This window comes from Heteronotia binoei, chromosome 10 (assembly GCF_032191835.1).
Source record: "Heteronotia binoei isolate CCM8104 ecotype False Entrance Well chromosome 10, APGP_CSIRO_Hbin_v1, whole genome shotgun sequence".
NCBI classification, from domain to species: Eukaryota; Metazoa; Chordata; class Lepidosauria; order Squamata; family Gekkonidae; genus Heteronotia; species Heteronotia binoei.
The window spans coordinates 29,191,266-29,213,837 of NC_083232.1; the positions used below are offsets into that span (position 1 = coordinate 29,191,266).

A 22,572-nucleotide genomic window follows, 5' to 3' on the forward strand; every position below is an offset into this window, starting at 1 on the left:
GGGTCAGTCCAGTCCCTCCGCCGCGCATCACAATGAAGGGAATTCCCGGGCAGTGACGGGCCGCGCAACTCTCACTCACCGGGCGGCAGTGTTTGGCTATATATATATTTTAAAGCCACTGAGCTCTCCCGCACTTTATCGTGCCCGGTTTTCCCCGTGCCCGCGCCGCGCGCCCCCTTCGCTTCCCCCCCTCGGCAGGTCCGTGCCCGCGCCTTTGCGCGATGCAGTGTGGGAATGGCTGTGGCGCTGGGGTTGGCTGAAAGAGGCGGCCAGTCGAGGTTTAATGTCCGCCATGTTGGCCGTGGCGTATTGAGCAGAGCCGGAGCGGCGGAGGAGAGGAATCGGCGCCCCAGCCTAGCCGCGCCAGCCGGCGCCGCCGGGACCCGCCTCGGAGCCAGCCCCGCCCCGCCGCGGGAGCCCCGGTCCCTCCATGAGAGCGCTCGGCGGGGTCCGGCTCTCAGCTCGGAGCGCTCTCGCTGCCTCCCCCCCTTCCTTAGCCGGAGCAGCAGCAGCAGCAGCCGCCATAGCAGTTGCAGCCGCCGACGACTAACATGAGCAAACTGTCGTTTCGGGCCCGGGCGCTGGACGCGTCTAAGCCGCTTCCCGTCTTCCGCTGCGAGGACTTGCCCGACCTGGCCGAGTATGCCTCCATCAACCGGGCAGTGCCGCAGATGCCCACGGGCATGGAGAAGGAAGAGGAGTCGGTACGTGAGCGACCCCCTCCCATTCCCTACTCCGGCCGGGCCCCGCCATCGCCCCGCACCCGGGCCCCCACCATCGCCTCTGCGCAAGCACAAAATGGCCGCCATTTTCTTCCCCGCTTCCTTCCTCTCCTCACCCCCCCCCCATGGGGAGAGGGGGCGACGCGGAGCCCTAACGGCCCCGCCGCGTTGCCTTTGGGAGGTCCCTTCGCTCTGGGCTGGAGCGGCGAGGCCGGCGGCCGGGCTCTCCTCAGCCCCCCAAAAGGCACAAAGGGTGTCACGTGACGTGGCGGCCGGCCGCCATTTTGTTGTGCCTCTGGTTTCGTTGGGCTGGGCCTTGTGCAGCGGGGAAGAGTGCGAGCCTGGTGCCGGAGAGGGTGACGTGCTGCCTTATGGACGCTAGATGGCGCTTTAGAGTTGTAATAGCCGTGTCGAGGAAGTGAAACGGCAGCCCATGTGTTGTTGCTTTCACTGCATGTCACCAGAAGCCCGGCTGGGGAAGGCTGGAGGGTTGCAGTGGACGGTTTTAGGAAGAACTTTTCTCGGGCTTTTTGGTGCAACCTCGTGACGTAGCGGCAGCTAATTTCGAATTAGCAGCCTGTTAGTAGCAGAATAAAACGAGAGGCCAGTGAAACATCAAAAGGTGTTGCTTGTTACAATTTAAGATGTAGAACACATAAGCATTGTATAAAGTCTTCACGATCCAGGTTACTGGTCTCAGACGTGTCAAATTATCGTGCATTTTTCTCTCTCTCCTTTCCTTAACAAAATAACTTTACTGTTGCTGCCAGAAAAAAAAACACCTGTCAGCTTCATCATATAAGCTAGTGATTATCTGCAGCATTGCTCGTACTCAAGAGGTCTGAAAATAATAATAATTTCCCTGCCTGCTTTCTCATGCAGGAAGGATTTGTCAGAACGCATGCTGAGACAGTGATGTTATCGTAGTTACTGGTCAATAATAAGCAAGCAATCACTATTATCTAGTATAGAACAAAGTGAGAGCCCAATGGCTCCTTTAAGACCAACAAAGTTTTATTGAGGGTGTGAACTTTCATGTGCACTCACAGTTTCTCAGACAGAATGAAATGGAAACAGAAATGACAATCTTACATATAGAAGGTGGGCAGTAAATTATCATATAGGATAATGAAGATGTTTTAAACATTAAAAGGATAATAAGCTTCGTTATATGGGTATCACCTGTTAGGGTTCAACTGAGGGGTGGTGGGAGCAGCAGCACAAGGACATAAAAGTCAGAATTGGAGATGTGTCCTTGATGGTGAGAAGCTGTCATGTAAAGGGTAATACATTTAGAGTTTATAGTATAGGCATCCCAACTTTGCTTAAATGCACTTACTCTAAAGTTGAACAGAATTTAATTGTGAAGAATAATAAATTCAGAGGCTGTAGTATAGGCATCCTACCTTTGCAGAATTCAGCTATTCTAAAGTTGGAGCAGAATTTAAAGCAGCCATCTGATTTGCTGTAGGGTTGCTGTCAGATTGTTGAAGAACAAAGTTAGAGTTAGGGTGTGTTCACGCGCACTGAATAACATGCTTTGCAACTAGATTGGTACTGTGGAAGAACAGTGAGATCCACTTGTGAACAGTTGCCATGTGAAAGCACCCACAGATACCGACCTGGATCTGTCAAGTTGTTGTTCAGGACAGGGTCAGTGTGACAGCTTTGCTTGGTTTTACACTAAATTTCAGCTGCCATAACCTATTGAAGGCCAGAAGAACCAGCTGCTCCTTCTAAGTTGCGACTCAGTTGTCCGAGAAAGAAATGTCTAAATGGTACATGTTTTAAATAACATGTAAAGAGGTGTGTATCTAAACAGTTTGCTTGAGTTAAGAAGAAATTCCTGTATTCTGACATTTATACCATGTGACAATTTTTAGAGTTCTCAAATCGTGGATTTATGGTAAACTATTTAGCAAATACTTCTAGATATATGAAATATCGTGAGGGTTTTGACTTTTTTAAAAAAAGCTAGGTAGCTAACTTGAAATAAATATTGACCTAGGGGAGTCAGTAATGCTCTTGTTGAAAACATCAAAATCTTAAGTTGAGCATAATGTAGTGACTTTGCCTATGGAAATCTTAAGATTGATTTTTAGCACTCACTTTGGCTATCTTACAGTGCTGTGAAAGTAGATAGAATGCAAATGTCCACACAGTGTGCATGAAGAAACAAGTAGCAAAAGTAAGGCAGGAATTCTGCACAGAATTTCTTGAAGTCCCATTGAACTCAGTGGTGCCTACTTCTGAATAAACAAACACATATTTTTTTTAAAGACCCTGATGTATTATCTTTTTTAAAAGTTCCTCAGTAACTTGGTGTTTAACTTTGTGAAATTAATCTTCTTGAAATGTGAGTTTGCATTTTTAATTGCCTTAATATTAACTATGCAAAACTGAATTATCTAAGAGGGCTTTTTTTCATAGGGAATAGAGTAGTGCTGTACAAAAGGCTTCACAAAGTTACTTGGATAAATTATTGGGAACTGTAGTCTGTACCACTTTGTATAGTTTGTTGTGGGCTGGATCCTATCGTGTAATTTTGCATCATTTAATGTATCATGTTAACACTTAGCTTTGCTTCAGTTCTCTTTTTTTCCAGACTTCTGGTTGGTTCCACAACCCAAATTACAATTAATTGTTTACTGAATCTCCCATCTTGTTGATTGTATTGATTCACTCTGTAATGCGTCTTGAATCTCAGTGAGAAAGGCAGACCATAAATAATGTAAATAAATAAATTCATGGAATTGCATTAATACAGAGCCCAATATATCTGTGTCCTGATCAAGAAGCAGCTATGTTTCAACCTCTGCTGGGAAGAATTTACAAGATGTGTGAAAGTAAACAACTGCATGTAGTAGTGCAAACGAGCTATCCTTTAAAAAGAAAAAATGAATCTTAAAGGGGTATGGTATGACAGTGACTGGGAAGACTGCCAGGTGTTTTATCCAGGCCAGTGTTCCCCCTAAACTGAGTTAGTGTGAGCTAGCTCACAGATTTTCAGCCTCCAACTCACACATTTTTCTCTTAGCTCAGGGGAAATGGCTCCAGAGCACATTAATTTATGCAGGAGCTCACAACTTTAATGCCAGTAGCTCCCAAAGTAGAATTTTTGCTCACAAGACTCTGCAGCTTAGAGGGAACATTGATCCAGACCAGTCATGGTAGCCAAGAATTAGCATGCAAACACATTGTGGAATGAGTCTGCGAACTTCTTGTCAATATTCCATAGCAGTTGCCATAGAAAAACAGCTGGATGTATCTCATGTACTAGTAGGTGAATCTAGTAGTTTTATATGTTTTGATCACTGCATGGGTTTGGACTACAAGCATTCTAAGGACACTTTCCCACAGTTTATAGCTGTTTGTGTCCTTTATTTGTCAATGGGAGTAGTAGAACGTGATGCTTGTGTAACGGCTTGAAATATCAAGAATGCTATATAATCCTAATGAAAACATTCTTGGAAAGAGAGCTCCATTATAGATACTTGCTTTTTTTTACAATGAATATCTCCCCAGCCCAGGTAGGGGAAGTGGTGTGCATGTGTTTTGTTTTATAATCTAACAAACTATGCTGACTGGTTGGATTCTTGCAAAATCAAGTAGCTGATTCTTGTTGACTGAAACTACGCAGTGCAACTAATTCCACAATAGTATTAATTTAAAGCATGTGCTGCTAATAACACAAGCTGCTAATTGGAATGGGCAGATTGATTCATCTTTCTGTCATGTCCTGGAATTATTCTTGGTTGCAGTACAGAACATGGCCATAGTTGGTGGTTTTGAAAATTGCAACGCTCCCCCCCCCCAAAAAAAAAAAAGCTTTCGCATAAGCTTAATTTCTAAAGAGATTCAATAGACTTTATCTGTTCTTGGTATAAGAATAAAACGTGTACTTTAGTGTTGACAGGTATGGTGCCAACAAATCAGGTCAAGTGAGGTCCAGGACAGATGACTCATGCCACTTTTGCACAAGTACAAGATCAAATGCCTTCAGTTGTCAGTATTAATATAAAAATCTGGGTGAAAATATTTGAGAACTTGGTAGTGGTGGTGAAAAGTGCTGTCAAATCACATACAACATGGTGATCTTCTAGGGCAGGGGTGTCAAAACATGCGGTCTGGGGGTGAATCAGGCCCCCGAGCAACTGGCTCTTGTCTGCTTCCTTCTCCCTCTCTTGCTTCCTTCTGCATCTCAACTGGCTTTGCAGGCTTGCTTAGTTACACAGGAGTTACAAAGCAAAACCTTGATTTTCTCCATTAGTTGAGGCTCCCCCACTCCCGGTCCCCTGGGGAAGGGAGGGAAAGAGCTGGTGCTTCCTTTGCCCAGTTCCCTGGATCCTACGGGAGAAATACAAAGAAAGCACCTTTAAGACCAATAAGTGCTACTGCTTTAAGCATGTTTTATTTAAATTTTTTTTAAGTCTTTATCGTGTTGGTCTGTGTCCTTTAAAAAGTTTATATCTCTTCTACCTAAATAGGTACACACATGGCCCAGCCTGACACAGCGCAGCCCAACAAGGTCTCATTTATGTCAGATCCGGCCCTCATGAGTTTGACACCCCTGCTCTAGGGTTTTCAAGGCAAGAGACGTTCAGAGGTGGTTTGCCATGGTCTGCTTTTGCATCATGACTCTGGACTTATTTGGTGGTCTCTCATCCAATTGCTGACCAGGACTGACCTTGCTTAGATTCAACTGTCTGATAATACTGGGCCTGGCTGGGTTATCTAGTTCAGGGCACTGGAGAACTTGCTGTCAGATTTTGTTCTCTGCCTGATTTGGAGACACAGTTTCAGCATCAGTCTTAGGAACTACCTGACCCTGCAGAAGAGGACCCTGGCCAAATAGACTCTTGTCAGTATTTTGCTGTATGGGCTTGTGGAGTAGAAATCCATTTGTTTGGTTTTTTAGAGAGAGAGAGTGCAGAAAAGGGGATGTGTCATGATTCGGGGGCTCTCCTGTTTCTCCTGACTGCTTGCATCTCAGTATTTGGCATGTTGGTTTGGAAGTAATGATCATGTATTCAGTGAGTCTTACTCCCAGGCAAGCGTGCATTAGAGTATCTTTAATCTTTCACTTACTCTGATGCTGTGTGTTTTTCCGGTTTGTGTCTCTACTCCTTACACATCTCCTATATGCTGGAATTAAAAAAAAAAATGTTGTGTATATGTGGTGCCTGGAAGTCATGGCTGACATCTGGAGACCCCTAGTGGGGCTGAGAGGCAAGGCCATTCATAGAGGTGGCTTGCTGCCTGCCTCTTCGACCCAGCCCTGGTATTTCTTGGAGGTCTCCCATCCAAGTACTTGCCAGGGTCGGCCTTGCTTAGCTTCCAAGAATCTGACAAGATCAGGCTTGCCTGCGCTATCCAGGTCAGGTCTCCTGTACCCTTTCATTGTGTCTGTCTCTTGGTCTCCTCAGTCATTAGGCATTTGCTTTCCTGTTTCGATAACATTTCCTGTATCTTTCTACACTTTAACTGCTGCTGCTGGTTTTGTCACTTGGAACAGTACCTGTGAGCACTCAGTTTTTATATCTTGTGGTCACAAAGTCTCCTGATTCAAAAGTATGATACTTTGAACCCAGCCACTAGTCGATTTCAGTATCTTCTCATCTGCTGGGAGCCTCATAGTAGTAGCATCTGATCCACCAATTATGTGCTTTCATTAAAGCAATTTGCATTCATTGCATAATTAAAATACTTGCATAATGGTGTAAACACTAGCTATAACAAGAAAATAAAAATCAAGTAGCTGTCAAGAAACACAGTCAAATTATGCAGCCATCTGCTACTGACCAAGTGCCTTCTTAAATAAATGGCTAGTGGGATATAGTTGCACAAACCTTTTTTCTGGGTAGTTGCTCTAGAGAAGGGGTGGCCAAACTGCAGCTTGGGAGCCACATGTTGCTCTTTCACAAATATTGCGTAGCCCTCGAAGTCCCCACTGCCCCATTGTGTGGCTTGGAAAAGGCATTTAAAGTTTAAGTTGTTTTCTTTCCACCTCTTGGTCCTTCCTTCCTTCCCCTGTCTATTTGCTTTCCTTCCTTGCAGCTTTCAAGCATCTGACATTGATGTCTTGTGGCTCTCAAACATCTGATGTTTATTCTGTGGCTCTTAAGTTAATCGAGTTTGGCTACCCCTATTCCAGAGTCTCAGAGCCTCAAAAGTAAACACCACGCTCCATATTAGGGATGCCAGCCTCCACATGCGACCTGGGGATCCCCAGGAATTAGATTATCTCCAAACTACAGAGATCAGTCCCCCTGGAGAAAATGGACTATGTGGAGGGTAAGCTCTATGTCATTGTACCGCACTGAGGTACCAGTCCTTCCCAGGTTCCATCCCTAAATCTTTAGGAGTTTCCCAGCCTGCATCTGGCAACCCTATCCCTCCATTCCCCACTGGTGCTTAAGAGGGATCTGGCAACCCTGCTCCATACTGATGACATTTTCATATGAAGAAGATGCTTGTATGGGTTTGGTCTGTGATGGCAGTGGGATTCTGTGAGATATGTGTATATCCGCCTATGTGGGCATGTAAAAGTTGACCTCATCACCTTGAATTAGTTAAATTATTGAATTCTTGCCTTGAAACTAGTAACCAGTAGCAAATCCAATCACTATGTTATGGAAGATTCACTATTTCTTTATTGTGTTTTAATAGATGATACTGCCCATCTCCCTTTGTTCCTTCTCATGATCCAACATAGTAAACGTACACATTCTTGAATAGCAGAAAAGTGTCAAGGTGTGTTTTATTGTAAGAGTGAGTGGCAGCCCAGATATGTTGCTCAGGCGTGGAATGGTTCACTTATTTGCTAAACGGGCTTCCAAACTTGCTTAACTTAAGAGCCACACAGAATAATGTCAGGAGTTTGAGAGCCACAAGACATGAACGTCAGATGTTTGAGAGCCAGAAGTAAGGAAGGCAGATAAATGGAGGGAAGGAGGGAGAGGTGGAAAGAAAACAACTTTAATTTTAAATGCCTTCTCCAAGCTGGCTGACAGGATGGTGGGGGCTTTGAGAGCCACATGCAATGTGTGTGAAAGAGCCATGTGCAGTTTCTGAGCCACAGTTTGACCACCCCTTTGCTAGAAAATACTGAGCAGTGACCCACAAAAGCTCACATCCCACCACAGTTTTTTAGTTTTAGTTTTTAAGGTGCTGCTGGACTCTTTTATCTTTCCTACTGCTTCACAAGAACACTCAGTATTGGTTTCATTAGTTCATAGCCCTTTTGTATAAATTAAGGCAGTGTTTGCATATTGATAAAGGTAATCTAAGAAGAAGAAAGAAGTTTATCTTATTAGAAGAAAAGAGTTTCTTTCACAAACATCTATCAGTCCCATCTATCAGCCAAACATCTATCACCTTCCCACTAAAGCTTAAAGCTTATGCAGTGATTTCCTTAATCTAACTTGCATCACACTGTGGCTATGCTCTTTCTTTTTATTTCTGGTATTGAATTAGATGTTGATTCGTACAGTCTCACCACATGTTCTGTGAGGGAGATTCAGGGGTGTCGAACTCGATTTATTATGAGGGATGGACCTGACATAAATGGGGCCGTGTTGGGGCGGGCCATGTGTGTACCTATTTAAGATTAGGTAGCAGAGAGATAATTTTTTAAAAGGACACAGATAAACACGACTAGAAGGTTTTTTTTACAAAAACCTTAAAATAAAACATTATCACTTGTTGGTCTTAGAGGTGCTTTCTTTGTATTTCTACCATGGGATCCAGGGAACTTGGTAAAGTAAGCTCTGACTTGTTTCCCTCCCTTCCTCAGGGGACCAGGAGGGAGAAGAGGCTCTACCAATGGAGAAAATCAAGGTTTAGTTCTGTAGCTCCTGTACCATTGAGCAAGCCTTGCCAAGCAAGTTGAGATGCAGAAGGAAGCAAGAGAAAGAAGGAAGCAGACGAGCCAGTTGCTTGAGGGCCTGATTCAGCCCCCAGGCTGCATGTTTGACACCCCTGCAATAGAAATTCTGATTTGTGTGCGCTAACCTAAAGTGTATAGTGAAGCGGTGGATTTTATTGGACTAGAGACAGAAAGATACAAATGTTGGCCTTCTAAAACTCTGAACTTTTTTAAAATTTAAGATTTATATCTTTTACCCTCAGAAAACACCTGCTTGGCAATTGAGGGCTGTTCAGAGGTTGAAGCTAGTAAGCTGTTGCTCCAGAGCAAGATGTGCCTACCATGAATAGCAGAATAACAGTACTTGTAGGCATGTTAGCACAAGCAGGTGACCAATGAAGGTCACATGGGATGGAGAGGACTCCTATTCCCTCCTTCTGCCAGCCTGGCTCAAGCAGTGACAGTGGCTCAGTCACGGTTCCTCCCCCCCGCCCCGCCCAACAGTTCCTCATCGATCCACCAAGAAACTCACGGGGGGGGGGGATAATCTCACTTGTCCACCCGTCTCTCACTTTGCCAGTCTGGTTTCCCCTTCTGCTGCCTGCCTGCTCGCCCCTCTGCCCATCCCCCTCCCTGATTATCTGTCTGCCTACTCAGCATCCTTCCATTGACCTCTCATCCTCCCTGCTACATTGTAGGGGTGGGGGAGAGACAGCAACTCCTGCTCTCATCTCTCTTTGCCTGTCCGCTTCCAGTTCTTCTGCCTGTCTGGGTGATGCAATGGCGGCTCCCCTTCTGTCTTCAGCTAGTGTGTCAGGTTGACAGAGGAGTGTTGCCTGGGTCTGTGCAGGTGCAAACAATGTTCCTCTGTTTGGGAAGATTTAACCATCCTTTTTAACTTTTCAGATTTTTTTAAACATAGGGGCTTGCCCTCAGCTTGTTGAAATATCTTTGTTTTCTCTTTGTAAGAATAACCATGATCTACAGATGGGGCCATACTGAATGTTAGGTATAAGGATGTCAACCTGGGATCATGTACAGTCTCTTCCACCTCTGTTGATGACCTTGTCATGAAAAGACAGTGTATGGATGGCTTCATGACCCTGTTGTGCCAATGGACTGACTCAAGAAAAGGAAATGAGGCTGAAGTTCTAAATGTTTTCTTTTAAAAAAAATAATATTCTGAATGTTTTCTCACAGGGTCCCAGAGAAGCTTGTAAAAATGGTATTGGTACTCTTCAGCAGGTCTCTGACATTCAAGCTAATGATGTTTTGACTTAAGTCCAGTTATTGTTTATCTCAGGATAATAATTAAACTTCTTGGTTACTTTTTTTGCTTGTCATCTTTACCTATCTTGTACTTGGTTCAGTTCTCTTGACCACTATGTACTCAAAGCACACATATGCCAGTCAGGAGAAAGATTATTTAGTGCCCGTGTGTGTGAGAGATGGAAGCAGGGGGGGGGGGGGGCTCCTAATATTTGCAGTGAGGGAACACGTGGCATGTTGAATATGAAAAAGTGGAAATATGTGGGGAAATGTTCCCATCTTTACTAACAATAGATATCACCTTTGTCTCTTGTATGAATGTGTGTTTATTGTTGTTGTTGATATCAATAACATTTCAAATTGTACTGTGGTGGAGAGGAAAACATGAAAGAAGGATGGAAAATTCTGTCAATGTATTGGGAACGGGTTACTTTAAAAAGAATTAAAAGAAATTAAAAATGCTTGGATGCCAGCTACATCTAAAAGAATGGGGAGAGAGGTCAATTTAATGGAATTTATTTTTGGCAAAGGATAAATCTTTCTTGAATTGCTTCAATCATAGCAGTAGTATATTCGTGCATAAAATGTGAGACGAGTTTTTGGAAGGCATGTGGAATGAGAGGCGTTTTTATATTTTCTTGGTTTATATAGGGGAAAGTTTCCTAAAATCTCTGTGTTGAATTGATTCTAAATAGGTCCAAACTGTAGCTCAACATAGCATTCCATTTCCCTGTAATTCTTGTCTGTCACCCATTCAGAATGGATACACATGATATTTAAATGATATGACCCAGTACTCTGAAACTGGAAACAATCCCGTTCTGGTCACTATTTTGAAGGCTCACATGCCAAGTCTTACACATGCACACCTTCCAGGCTTACTGAGAGATGTGACTATTTTATTGTTGGGTAACTGTGCCCAAGTATAAAATATTAATCACAAATTGCTTGGATTGATTCTTAATGGGAGTCCGATTTAAAATACCCATTGCCAACAAGATAATATAGGGCAGGGGTGAACAAACTTACTTAACATAAGAGAGACACAGAATAAATGTCAAATGTTTGAGAGCCGCAAGACATGAACATCAGATGTTATAAAGCCACAAGGAAGGAAGTCAGGCAAATAGATGGGGGGAGGGAGGAGAGATGGAAAGAAAGCAACTGGCTGGCTTGGCTTGATAAAGAGATTTAAAGAGAGAAATGTCTTCTCCAAGCTGGCCAACGTGATGGTAGGGGCTTCAAGAGCCGCAAAATGTGTGTGTGGAAGAGCCACATGTGGATCCCAAGCCAATGTCTGGCCACCCCTGAAATTTTGGTTTTAAATATTATGTATTCTAGGAATAGACTAGTGCTATAAATTTATCAGCAGCCATTTGTGTTGCTTTTTTGTTTACTATGAATGCCAGTTGATGATCTCTGAAGTGAAGATAGTTGATTAAAAGTGGATTGCTTCAAATGACCAGGTTCACTGGGAAGGTGATATAGACATTTTATAAATTAATTATATAAATTAAATAAATGAAAATAGAATAACATGATTTAAATGCGTATTTTAAACATTGCTCTTGACTGTAGCAGGAGAAGTGTAAGTTTTTGGAGAATTGTATAACATTTGGAATTCAATACTTCAGGGAAAGCTTGTCTCCATAGACCTATGGTCCCCAGTGTTGTGCAGGTAGTGCTCTGTACCTGCTTATGTTTCCAGGTACCCATTTGCTTCATCCCCAAAGTAAATTGCAAATGTTGGCTTTGTTCCACTTAATTGGAAGAGCAGGTATTTCAGAAGAACATGTATTTCAGGAAACATGTATTCAGAAATATCCGCCTCCATAATAAAGAAGATACTTGGCTTGTAACCTCTCATTGTTTTATGGCTAGCCTTGATACCATTCTGTGGTGGCACCCACTCCTCAAAATTACCAAAGCGTCCACAATTCCACCAGATTGTTGACCCCTGCCTGATACATGATATAAACTGTTGTGGGGCATGTGTGATTGCCATATTGCAGTGGTGATGGTGAAACTCTTAGGCAGCAAGCAGCATATGATTGAGACTGCATGAGTTAAGGTGATAAGTGAACCTGAGAAATACGTTTTGAAATATTGCTTCAAGAATAAAGACCACTGAACCCTCAGAACATCATGTGATGTTATAAGCTGCTTAGAAATCAATATCAGAGCAGGCATGGTTGTAACACTGGCTTGATAATTTGAAGGACTGGGAGCATGCTGTAAAGTATAAACTCTTGTACTCCTGTGTCCTGCGTGCCCATCCATCTTCATCCCTCTTGCCATTTAGGTTTTCACCTCCCTTTCCTAAGTTGCCTGACACTTTGAGTGCTGACACTTTCCTTTTTTTCTTCCTCCCCTTAAATTCTGTGGTTGCAATATGCTTATCTGAACTGGAAAGACTATAGTTGGAAGTATTTGAAACATGGAGTCAGAATTTCAGACTCCAGTTGACTGCTGATTTCAGTTATGGATGAAGAAGCCAACATCAAAATGTGTGATCCTCCCTTCTGCTGAGCTCATATTCTCTTAACCATAGTTTTTGAGTGCTGACACTTTCCTTTTTTCCTCCCTCCCCTTAAATTCTAGGAACACCATCTCCAGCGGGCTATTTCAGCACAGCAGGTATATGGAGAGAAGAGGGATAATATGGTCATACCAGTCCCAGAGGCAGAAAGTAATATTGCTTATTATGAATCTATATATCCTGGAGAATTTAAGATGCCAAAGCAGCTTATTCACATACAGCGTGAGTATATATATATTTTTAAATGACTGAATATTTAGTGACTGTGTTTAGGCCCTGTAGAAACCAACTGACTTATTCTAAACTTTAAATGCCTTCTGTGTTCACTTGCTGAGTTGCGTTGCTGCTGCACTGTGACTCAGTGAGTTCAGGAGGCATTTAAGAGACCATAATCTCTCTAAATGCTTTCTAACAGCACCCAAATAAGAGCTGAATAATTTCATCTTTTATTCGGTCACTGCTGCTTTGGTAGCAGGATCAGATTCTTTAATTGATTTGGTTGATCAGGTATTTTTCAGATATGTATTCAGCTCAGTATATACCAAGCACACACCCCTAATTGTAGCTTGAAAAAACCAAAAAGCAGCAGTTCTCTGATAGCACCTAGAACTTCATGGTGCTCTTTATGATACTATGCAGGGGTGTTAAACTCATGAGGGCCAGATTTGACACAAATGGGACTTCATGGGACCAGGCTATGTGTGCCATAAAGCAGAGATGCCAGGAAGCAGAGATATAAACTTTATAAAGGATACAAACACTATTAACAGTTTTTTCTTTTAAAATACAAACAAGCTTAAAACTCTGTGATACTTTGTTTAAAATGGAAAGGTGGCAATAGTGGGATTTGGCAATGAATTTTTAAAATAAAACATCAAGAAGCACAAGGATCACAGCAGAAACTGAAAATATAAACTATATATAATGCTCTGAACCTAGGAAAACATGCAATGGCTGGGCATTGCAAGCTTCTCCACATGCACACCCTGGTCTGCTCAGATTGGAGGTGACTCCAATGTAATATCCCCCTGTGGCTGTGGTTTCCCAGGTTAGAGTACTCACTAGGCAGAAGTTCTCAGGTCCGTTCGGCAGAGGCACGCTTGCTCAAAGCATCAACTTTTATTTTCAAGGAGACAACTCCAGCAAGCAACAACTTCCACTGGCCACACAGATGCTGGAAAGTGAAACTACTTAAACTCCACTCCATTAAAATACAGCACAGACAAAGTTTCAAGGAAAACGCAGAATGGATTTTCCATTAAGGTCTCTGGCCCAGATAGCCTACACCCAGAGTAGTCTGTCTGGGCCCAGAGACCTTCGTGGAATATTCATTCTGCATTTTCTTTGCAAGCCCAGAAGTTTCCTGCTGAATCAGGCAAAGACAAGGCAGAAGGAGCTGGGAACTTTGGCAGCCTTGGAGCTACAAAGGGTGAAGAGTGGGGGGGGGGGGGGCACAGGCCTGATTAAAGCCTTGGTGGGCCGGTTGCATCACATGGGCCATAAGTTTGACACCCCTGTTATAGAGTTCACCACAGTGGTCCAAAAGTTCGGATTTCTCCTGGATGAAATTATTGTTTTAATTATATATCTTCAAATATCAGTTTTACAAGGCAATTTGGAGGGATTAATAATAATTAAGGATATTGCTATGAGTGCTGCATATCGTGGGGTGGATTTGTTGTGTGTTGATTTTTTAACAATTTGTGTGGTAAAGAAGCTTGGATACATTTTATATAGAGGTGAGATTTAAATATTTTAAATGAAATACTATGTTATATACGTGGCTTTTACAGGGGATGTGGTAAACCATTGTTCTTTAGATAGCAGTAGATATTGGCCAGACCAGTAAGAATGGGAAACAACCCCCCTCCCCCCCCCCCAAAAAAATGGATGCAGAATTGGTGACGAAAAGGGAATGGAGTAGGTGATTATCTGTGTGGAACATGAACCTGAAAATACATGGGAATAAAATGTAATGACAAGTCATAGAACTAGGAGACACCTAGAGATGTGAAATATTCAGAAATGTTGAAGCTATTTTGAGGGGAAATAAAGTGTGTTCAGAAATTTTGAGGAAAACATGAAATATTTGCAGTGCTTAACCATTCTATCAAATCTAAACTAATTTATGGCTTTAACATAAAATGCATTATTTAAAACTTAATATTTATGGAATTAAAAAATTATAAATGCCTTAGTTTTGTATAAGCAAAATTGCAAGTATATCCAGTACTTGAGAGAAAAATAGCATTGGATGCGTTAGCTTGCCATATTAGCATATGTAAGTTAATTTTTGGTATCTGGTTAGAGACTTCTGTTCTAATGAAACTTTCAGTGTTTTCCTCCGAGGCTCTGATGCATTTTCTGCCCTACCTTCTTATAATCTTTTTTCCCTCCAGCAGGCTAGGGCAGTAAGCTACTTTGTGGGTATATTTGTCACAGTCGTTTGCTGAAGAGGTGAAAAAGTCAACCAGGTCAAAAGGACAACAATGCTGAAAAGCAGTGACATACTTGCATGCCTTCCCCCTCATAAAGATCAGATATCCTCATAGCCTTGCTTGCTTCCCCTCATAAAGATTCTAGGTGCAGAAATGCATCTTGAATTTAAGAGCTGTTTGACATCAGCGAGCTTGTCTTTAAAAGCATTTTTCTTATTCTAAAAGAGAAAATATTTTGTAGGAGTTCTCCCCCATATTTCCCTGTAGAAAAATTGAAAAAGGTGTGTTGGGGGGAGGATGTCCGGGCCTTCACATCTCTAGCTGTGCCTTCCATTGCTTTGCTGATGAAAACACTCTAAGTAACTATGTGAGAAAGCCTGTGGAGTAGAGATTGGGCATTTGCAGTAGTGTTTTTCTTCTCCCTGCTCTTAGGCCAACAAAAGACACTTCCTGGGGCAAGCTATTTTGCATATAAATAGAAAAGAGAAAGCAAATGCAGAATGGAGTATTTGAAGGGGAGAGAGGTCTGTGCTGCAAAGTAGCAAGGATTTGACTGGTATATCAAGATGCATATTTGATACAGCCTTGCATAGCACAGCATAATCTTTCATAGCATCTGGCCCCAAAGAATGTACTTGACAGAGTGAAAGGTATCCTCACTGTATCATTTAAGTAAATATAAGCAAACAGCATGGTACCACCTTAACATTATTATATATAAAATGTAGTGGTACCTAATGGATGCCTTCAGATATACCTGAAAGATCAGTTGTGTTGCCTGGAACTGCTTTCAACCAGGAGGTTGTGTTAGTTTTACCTCTTGTACCCTTTGCAACCCTTCCTAAAGGACATTGCTGCAGTTACCATGTTACAATAATATGTACGTGCAACTGCTTTTGAGTGTTCATAAGCTACAGCTGGTACAGAAGACTGTGGCCGAGATCCATTGGAGACAGGCCATTGGAAGCCTATAACTTTTGCACTTTATGACAAATACAGTCTTACTATTCTGGGCACAGTTCAAAGTACAAATGTTTCACTGTAAGACCCACTATATAGAGAAGATGTGCTTTAATAACAGAATCTCCCCTGAATGTTGAGTTCTATTGGTAAAACCCTAAACTACAGCAGCTTCCTGCAAAGTAAGATCAAGGAGGCAAGAATGTATATAATGACATTAGAATAATAATAATTTTAAAAGGTAGTCCCCTGTGCAAGCACCAGTCGTTTCCGACTCTGGGGTGACATTGCATTTCGAGGTTTTCCTGGCAGACTTTTTACGGGGTGATTTTCCATTGTTTACCCAGACGTTAGAATACTTGCCGGTTTATAAGAAAATCTAACTTTAACCTGGCTCTTGTACTGCCATAGCAGACTAAAAATTCTTCTAAGTCCCAAAGGTCTTTCCTAGCAAGTTAGAATCCAACACTGTATCAATTAAATAAGGGTTTCCTCTTTCTCCCTATACACATCACTTTGCACTATCTCCAGTTAAATCTCTTCCGCCAGCTTGTTGACCCTTCACTCAGTTCTAAGAGATGCTTTTGGAACTCTTCATAGATTGTGTGAGGTATTAACATTCTGAAAACTTGATGTTCATAGCAAACAACTTGGCAGCTCCTGTCCCAGATTCCAGCTAAACTATAAATAGGGGTCAGCTATTCTTCAGGTTCTATGGTTTACTAGTCTTCATTGTGAAAAATGTTGATTTATTTATACCAGGGTGGATTTGATTTAGATCAAGTTATTTTAAATCATGGTTTTTCTACATGAAGGCTAATTCTTGGCCTTAATATTTACTTACCCAGATGGAAGTTTCATTTTAGTATAATGGCCTTTCAGGTTAGTTTTAGTTACATAAATAATTATGAAATTACTGCATGGTGAACTGTTTTGAGTTTAATAGGATAATTATTCAAATTTAGACAACTTTTCTGCTGTACTTTATTTGGAAGGAGAAAAATAATAATTAACAATAAGCATTTACATTATTTTATTTAACTAAAACAATAACATTATATAGCATATGTATTCTAGTATTTGCTTACACTTTCGTGAGGATAACACTTATAAAGATCTCAAGATGTATGGAGTATTCTGCTTATAAATTTTCAGTGTCATTTGTACTGCTTGCCCCTCCCTCCTTACACTTAGCTCTTAACATCTTCTCCTTATCCAGACCCATTTCATCCAAATATATTCATTGAGCTTCTTGAACTTAGCACTTACGAGTTAAGGGGTTGATTTGGTGTGCATAGATTTGCAGAGGACCAATAGGACTGGGGTTTCTTAACTTTGTATGTTTATATTGGTTGATGTGAAGAAGAGGCATGTGATCTCTGCAGATGCAAATTCAGTTTTGAGAACTGTAAAACCAAGCATCCGTGATGATATCTTCTAGATAGAAAAACTGTCCAATCTTATGGAAACCTCTGGAAGAGCATGACATTGTGAATAGATTAATGGAATTCATTTACCAAAAAATGTAAATGTTGCACGAATATACAGCCTTATGCTACATAATTAATACCAATTTAATGATAAACTAATTCCTATTTAATGATAAATAACTTTTGGACTATACTGTATCTTAAATAGAAAACAATCTTTAAATGAATTTTTCCTCAGGAAGCATTTTATTTTTTAAAAATATGATTTAAATTTTAAAATCCATTTTAAAAAAACCCATTGATTCTCTTATCCACCCTAATTTCTACTACCTGCTTCCTTTTTGAATTAAAACAAATCAGTAGTCCATAAATTTGTCACAGATTATTCCAAGAAACCAATAGAAATAAGCTGTAGAAGATATTTGTGTGCATATTACTGATTTGATTTTAGTTTGAAGTTGAGCATTACTGTCTTTTTAAAAATATAACTTTCTAATTTTCATAGTTAGATATTTATGTACGTCTAATTAGCTTATCAAATACTATTTTAAAAAATGGGTTTTCTCTGTTGAGGATGTTTGTTTTTTAAAGTTGAACACTTGATTCAGCACATGTAAAACTCGTTTCCTTCCCATAGCTGTTGGTTCCGATGCGGAAAGCAACTATAGCAAACTTCATTGTTTTCTTACTACTCAATATTTCTCATGTTTATATCAAATCTTCATAATCCTGGATTTGCTTGCACTCATAATATATCTCATTCCCTACCTGACACTAGCATACAGACTAAAAAGTATGTTCAGTGGGCCCACTTGAGAATTGGGCAGATGTTCTATGTACCTGGAAGAAAATGGAGAAGGGGGATTGGGAAAGCTTAAAATCTTGAAAAGGGAGGAAAGGACATTTAGGTGACATTTTACTTACTGTAGGAATCCAAAACAGCATCAACCAGTTGCTTCTCGTGCGATTGGGTCCCTGAGAATACCCCAGCCTCCACCATGGGGTTTTGTTGAGGGGTAGGGAAATAGTACAGCTATTAGCGGGGCTGGGAGGTGATGATGAAGGGGCTGGGGCTATGGCTGAAGCATTGTGTAGATGTGTAGCTACTCTGACCCCCCTCCAGCTGATAGGGAAGCCCAAAGCATCTACTGTGTTTTCAGTTTCAAGATTTTGCATCAGCAACTTTGGAGCAGGGAGAGGCCACAGGGAGGAGGGGCAGAAGGGAAAACAGTGACCAGTGAAAAAAATGGGTGGGGGAGAAATGGGCACCAGTAACATGGGGGAAAGCCAAAGCAGGGGCAAGTGGAGACTGTGAGGAGGAAAACCATGTGTGGGGGATGATGCTCTATTCCTAACCTTCATGAGTTCTCTTGAATCTCCCAACATTTGCCCTCTCCTGGTAGATCAAACAATTCAGTGTTTGGGGCGGGGGGGGGGGGGGAAGGATAGGTTTCTGCAAACCTGGAGTAACTTTAAAGTTTACAGAAAAATTCATAGTGGAGTGAATGAATAAAAAGTTATCATCACTGAGATCCTGAAAAGACTATTCTGTGAGATCTCAGATGCCAGTATAGGTTGCTTAGGTGACCTATAACTACTTTGAGGCCCATAGTAAGAAGCAAATAATAGGGGCTGGGGGGGAGGGGAGGGAATTTGCCCTCTCCATACAGTTTGTTAATCAGATTATTACTGCAATGGTTATAATTTCTTTGTTGGTGTTGGTGAACTTTTTACGGGATGGTTTGCCGTTGCCTTCCCCAGTCGTCTACACTTTCCCCCCAGCAAGCTGGGTACTCATTTTACCGACCTTGGAAGGATGGAAGGCTGAGTCAACCTGGAGCCGGCTACCTGAACCAGCTTCTGCTGGGATCGAACTCAGGTCGTGAGCAGAGGGCTCCGACTGCAGTACTGCAGCTTTAACACTCTGCGCCACAGGGCTCTTGAATGATGCACTAGCGGCATATAAAAAACCCCTCACAGCATTTTTTTACTGATGCATTTCATGCATTTCTGAATCATGTTGGGGTCAGTTATACCACATTGGTTCATGCATTTCCCCCTCTTGTTTTTTTAAAGAGGAAATCTAGAATACTTCTTGAAGTAATAGTAATCCTCATTGGAATGAGTGAGAAAATGAGAGCATTGTATTCTCAGATTTATTACCCTAAACACACAGTAAAATTTCATCTGTCATAATATGCTGGTTTGTTTGCATAGTGAAGTTAAAAAGAGGAAGTATGTTGGAGGTCATTTACACCTTAAGTTAGAGACATTCAGTGGCTAAGGAGCCGCATGTGGCTCTTTGACGTGTAGCTCCTTTGAATGCTGTTCCCCAACGTGGTACCCATCCCTATTCCAGGAAAGTGGGCAAGGCCATTAATTCATTACCTGGTAGAGCTTGTGGTTGACAGGTGGTTCCCAGCTTGAAACAGTTGTTGCAATATGGCTAAGCTTCAGGCCTCCCTGAGCCATAGACTTCATGCCCAGGATGGAAGTAATGGGCTCCTTTACTCCAGCAGCCCCTACACTCTTCTTCACACCCTCTGCACTCCACATCCCAGCATCTGCACAGCTGCTGGAAAGGAAGCAAAGTGGCCACGGTGAGATGGCAGTGGTTTTACTTCCCTTTCTCCACAGTCACCTTGCTCCTTTCTGGGTGCACCTGGTAGTGTCACCCTTAACCTGTTTTGCTGTGGCTCGTGCTGAGGAGTGCAGGAAGGCAGAGAAGGGAAGTTTTCCCCCTTCACTTCAGATACATGAGGGCTGACTTAAGATTCAGCAGTGGTGTGGAGAGAACCTACATGCACAGAGGTAGTCTGGTAATCAGAAGGGTTATAATTATATATTAATTGTTAAGTTATTGTATCTATATTAGGCATGGGCACAGACTGGGAAAGCCTGGGCTCGTGAATCAGGTGGTGTCGGCATGCCCTGTCATACAGAAGAGATGCAAGTGCTTGCCTCCCCCTCAACACACTTGCATTACTTCTGGGTGGTATTGGTCCCCACTCTGACACACCTGCATTACCCAGAAGTGATGCAAGCATGTCAGTGATGTGCTTGTGTCACTTCCGGATGACATGAGTGTGCTGGGGTCAGGGCCTGACTCCACGCAGAAAAGTAGTGTGCCAAACATGCAGGCCAAACTGAGCAGAAAAGCTCAGTGAGTGTTTGGGGGGGGGGGTGCCTTCCCCAAACCTAGGCTCATGAACTCCAGACTGGGCAAAGTCCAGCCTGTACTTTGGACCGGGTTCAGGTTTGTGCCCATCCCCAATGTGCATGTTCGGTAAGGTGGCAGACAGGGCAAACAGCGGTTGTATGGTTCTTTGAGGGTGATTTCAGTTGCAAAATTGACTGTCCATGAGATGCCAAGACCACTGCCTTACTGAAGTTAAAAAGAGGAAGTATGTTGGAGGACACTTACACCTTAAGTTAGTGACATTCTGTGGCTCAGGAGCCACATGTAGAAAATTTATAACTTACAGAACTGATCTAGCTTTTATATTATTTATGCAAAACTTTGCATTTTGCATTCTGGGAAAGTTTTTCCTATCCCCTATAATGACATCATCAGTTAGAGTTTCTGCACAAATTACAGCTTCCATGATTTATGGCTTGCAAACTTCTTTTGCAGGGGTCACCTTGAAAGGTTCACAATGGTGGATACTATTGGCCACAACTGCTTTTATGGTGGATCTGTATTTCTGTGCAAGAAACAAAGCTGAACTTTTTAAAATGCTACTCTGAACTCATTTTCAGATCAGTTTTTAAAGTAACGCTGGCAGTCAGTTGCTGGATATGTCTTGATATAAGGTTTTTTAAGGCAAAAGAATTAACGTCTTCTGCTTTGTCATATCCCTTTTAATGCAGAACACTGGAAAAATAAAGTATAAATGTGTGCTTTTCTTTATCAGCTTTTAGTTTGGATGCTGAGCAGCCAGATTATGACTTGGATTCAGAAGATGAGGCCTTTGTGAATAAGCTGAAGAAAAAAATTGACATTTCTCCTTTACAATTCGAAGAAATGATAGATCGTCTAGAAAAAGGCAGTGGTCAGCAGGTACGGTGTTATTTCAAATATTTAAATTCTTCTAGGAAGTAAATATATGAAAGTGACACATTTGCATTTTCCCTTTAGCCAGTCAGCCTGCAGGAGGCCAAGTTACTCTTAAAGGAAGATGATGAATTGATTAGAGAAGTATACGAGTATTGGATTAAAAAGAGGAAAAACTGTCGAGGTCCCTCTCTTATCCCAGCAGTGAAACAGGAGAAGCGTGATGGTTCCAGCACAAACGATCCTTACGTTGCGTTTAGAAGGCGAACAGAAAAGATGCAGACCCGAAAAGTAAGTGTTTGTAAAAGCTTGCATTGTGGAATGCTATGTGATAAATTGAGCAAGTTTATCTTGCATTACATGATAAAAAGACAAATGAGATTTAGGGCTGTATCCACAAACATATAGTGACCAGATCACATGAAGTGATGATATCACTTTGCTCTGTTGGACCTCACCTTGAGTATTGTGTTTAGTTTTGGGCACCACAATTTAAGAGGGATATATAGACAAGCTGAAACATGTCCAAAGGAAGGCAATGAAGATAGGGATTTAGAAACCAAGTCCTATGAGGAAAGGCTGTAGGAGCACTGGGTAGCCTGGAGAGGAGACAACTGAAAGGTGGTATGATGGCCATCTTCAAGTATTTGAAGGGCTGTCATATAGAGGATGCTGCAGAGTTGTTTTGTGTTGCCCCAGAAGGTCAGACCGAGACCAATGGGTTGAAATTGAATCAAAAACGTTTTTGACTAAACATTAGGAAGAATTTCCCGATGAGCAGTTCCTCAGTCAAACAGGCTTTCTCGGGAGGTGATGGGCTGTCCTCCTTTGGAGGTTTTTAAAGATAGGCTAGATGGCCATCTGACAGCACTGCTGATTCTGTGAACTTAGGCAGATCATGAGAAGGAGAGCAAGAAGGGTTGCATCAAGCGCTTAGTTCTCATGGCCAGGAAAATGGTGATCATCATTTTGGGGTCAGGCAGCAATTTTTTCCAGGCCAATACTGCCAGGGATCCTGGAGGTTTGTTTGTTTGTTTGTTTGGTGGCCATCTTCTGGGCATGGAGCAGGGTGCATTGTGTGTGGGGGGGAGGTATTTGTGTTTCCTGCATCGTGCAGGGGGTTGGACTAGATGACCCTGGAGGCCTCTTCCAGCTCTATGATTCTATAGTATACTATGAGCTTAATCTTTATCATAATTTAATACTGTTGCAAAAGTATGGGTTGGGGTTGTGGGCACCACTGAGTAATTTCATGTGCGTTGAAATGTTGAGATTTATAGAAATTCAAATATC

The 22,572-nt window shown here is 42.0% G+C and overlaps 1 protein-coding gene across 2 annotated transcripts in view; it reads left to right on the top strand.

Moving 5' to 3' along the window:
* Positions 1–204: 204 nt before the first annotated feature.
* Positions 205–22,572, top strand: part of EPC1 (enhancer of polycomb homolog 1) — a 43,871-nt gene continuing 21,503 nt past the window's right edge. Inside the window, exons 1-4 of one of the 2 annotated variants that reach the window (XM_060248167.1) lie at positions 205–704; positions 12,460–12,619; positions 21,140–21,285; positions 21,364–21,570. In XM_060248167.1, coding sequence (XP_060104150.1) covers positions 552–704; positions 12,460–12,619; positions 21,140–21,285; positions 21,364–21,570 — 666 coding nt within the window. In that variant the 5' untranslated portion in view covers positions 205–551. The remainder of the gene's footprint in view (positions 705–12,459; positions 12,620–21,139; positions 21,286–21,363; positions 21,571–22,572) is intronic. The other variant, XM_060248166.1, reaches the window with a different exon arrangement.